The 1,723-nt window shown below is 38.1% G+C and overlaps 1 protein-coding gene across 1 annotated transcript; it reads left to right on the forward strand.

The window, feature by feature from the left end:
• The first annotated feature begins 488 nt into the window (after positions 1-488).
• Gpr174 (G protein-coupled receptor 174) lies at positions 489-1,496 on the forward strand. The gene has a single exon (XM_057760804.1). The coding sequence runs from the start codon at positions 489-491 to the stop codon at positions 1,494-1,496; it is 1,008 nt and encodes a 335-aa protein (XP_057616787.1).
• The last annotated feature ends 227 nt before the right edge of the window (positions 1,497-1,723 follow it).

Genomic DNA, 1,723 nt, shown 5'->3' on the forward strand with positions numbered 1-1,723 from the left:
AAAGACCCACCAAAGCTAATCATCTCGGGATAGTGGCAGACACACTCTGCCTTGAAGCAAACCTTTCTTCTTTGTGAGCCAGGCTGAAAAAACTCCCACGAATATCCTTCCAAACACCTGTAATGATTATCATATGGGAATTCAAGAAGTTGACAGACAACATAGTTCTGAACCAAATGGGAGATATCCAACTGTCATGATGTCCTGGAAGGCCTTACAAAATAAACAAGAGGAGAAAATGTTAACAATTCATGTGTGCTTGCACACTAGAATTCTGTACTTGTTGTAGACAAATCTAAGGCAAACATACAAGCATTTTTTGAAAAGTTCCCAAATCATATGTAGAGGCTAACAATTGTGGCAAAACGTTGTTTTATACTCTGTCTTTCTGAGCCATTGACCAGCCATCTTGTAAGACGTACAGCTGTTACTTATGAATTTAGATTTTGAATGATCATTAGACAAAGACAATTTCTCTAGAAATAATCATGATTGCTAATTATACATGTAACAAGACTGATGGAGACAATACAGATTTTCGGTACTTCATTTATGCAGTAACATACACTGTCATTCTTGTGCCAGGGCTCATAGGGAACATATTAGCCTTGTGGGTATTTTATGGCTATATGAAAGAAACCAAAAGGGCTGTGGTATTTATGATAAATTTAGCTATTGCTGACTTATTGCAAATTCTTTCTCTGCCACTGAGAATCTTTTACTACTTGAACCATGACTGGCCATTTGGTCCTGGCCTCTGCATGTTTTGCTTCTATCTGAAATATGTTAACATGTATGCAAGCATATACTTCTTGGTCTGCATCAGTGTACGAAGATTTTGGTTTCTCATGTACCCCTTTCGTTTCAATGACGGCAAGCAGAAATATGACTTGTATATCAGCATTGTTGGCTGGTTGATCATCTGCCTTGCCTGCCTACTTTTTCCTCTCCTCAGAACCAATGATGATACCCCAGGCAACAGAACCAAATGCTTTGTGGATCTTCCTACCAGGAATGTCAATTTGGCCCAATCTGTTGCCATGATAACCATTGGAGAATTGGTTGGGTTTGTTACTCCTCTCCTGATTGTCCTGTACTGTACATGGAAAACAGCTTTATCATTACAAAACAAATACCCCATTTCTCAACATCTTGGAGAGAAAAAGAAAGCCTTGAAGATGATTCTGACTTGTGCAGGGGTATTTCTAATTTGCTTTGCACCTTATCACTTCAGCTTTCCTTTAGATTTCCTGGTTAAATCCAATGAAATTAAGAGCTGTGTAGCCAGAAGAGTGATTCTAATATTTCATTCTGTGGCCCTATGTCTGGCAAGTCTTAATTCCTGCCTTGACCCAATCATATATTATTTTACCACTAATGAGTTCAGAAGACGTCTTTCAAGACAAGATTTGCCTGATAGCGTCCAACTCCAGACAAAATCATATAAAATTGTGAGTAACCATACCACTTCCACGGTGACAACTAGACTATGCTAAATAAAACCCAAAACTAAACGTGGCCTAGAATGAAAGTACCAGAATACGGTCACAATACCCCATCAACAAGGCAGTACTCACAGAGAACAGTCCCAACTTTTAAGTGTGTTCTATATTACTTACATAGAGAATACACAGAACCTATTGAGAACATGTTTCATCATTTTGATTGTGACATGTCTATGCAGTAATGTATGACCAAGTCCTTAAGATTTAAGTGATAAAAT

The sequence above is a fragment of the Chionomys nivalis genome, chromosome X (assembly GCF_950005125.1).
Source record: "Chionomys nivalis chromosome X, mChiNiv1.1, whole genome shotgun sequence".
Lineage (NCBI taxonomy): Eukaryota > Metazoa > Chordata > Mammalia > Rodentia > Cricetidae > Chionomys > Chionomys nivalis.

Excerpts from the sequence above, each read along its gene's own strand:
- Gpr174 (XM_057760804.1), top strand. The coding sequence starts at position 489 with ATGATTGCTAATTATACATGTAACAAGACTGATGGAGACAATACAGAT.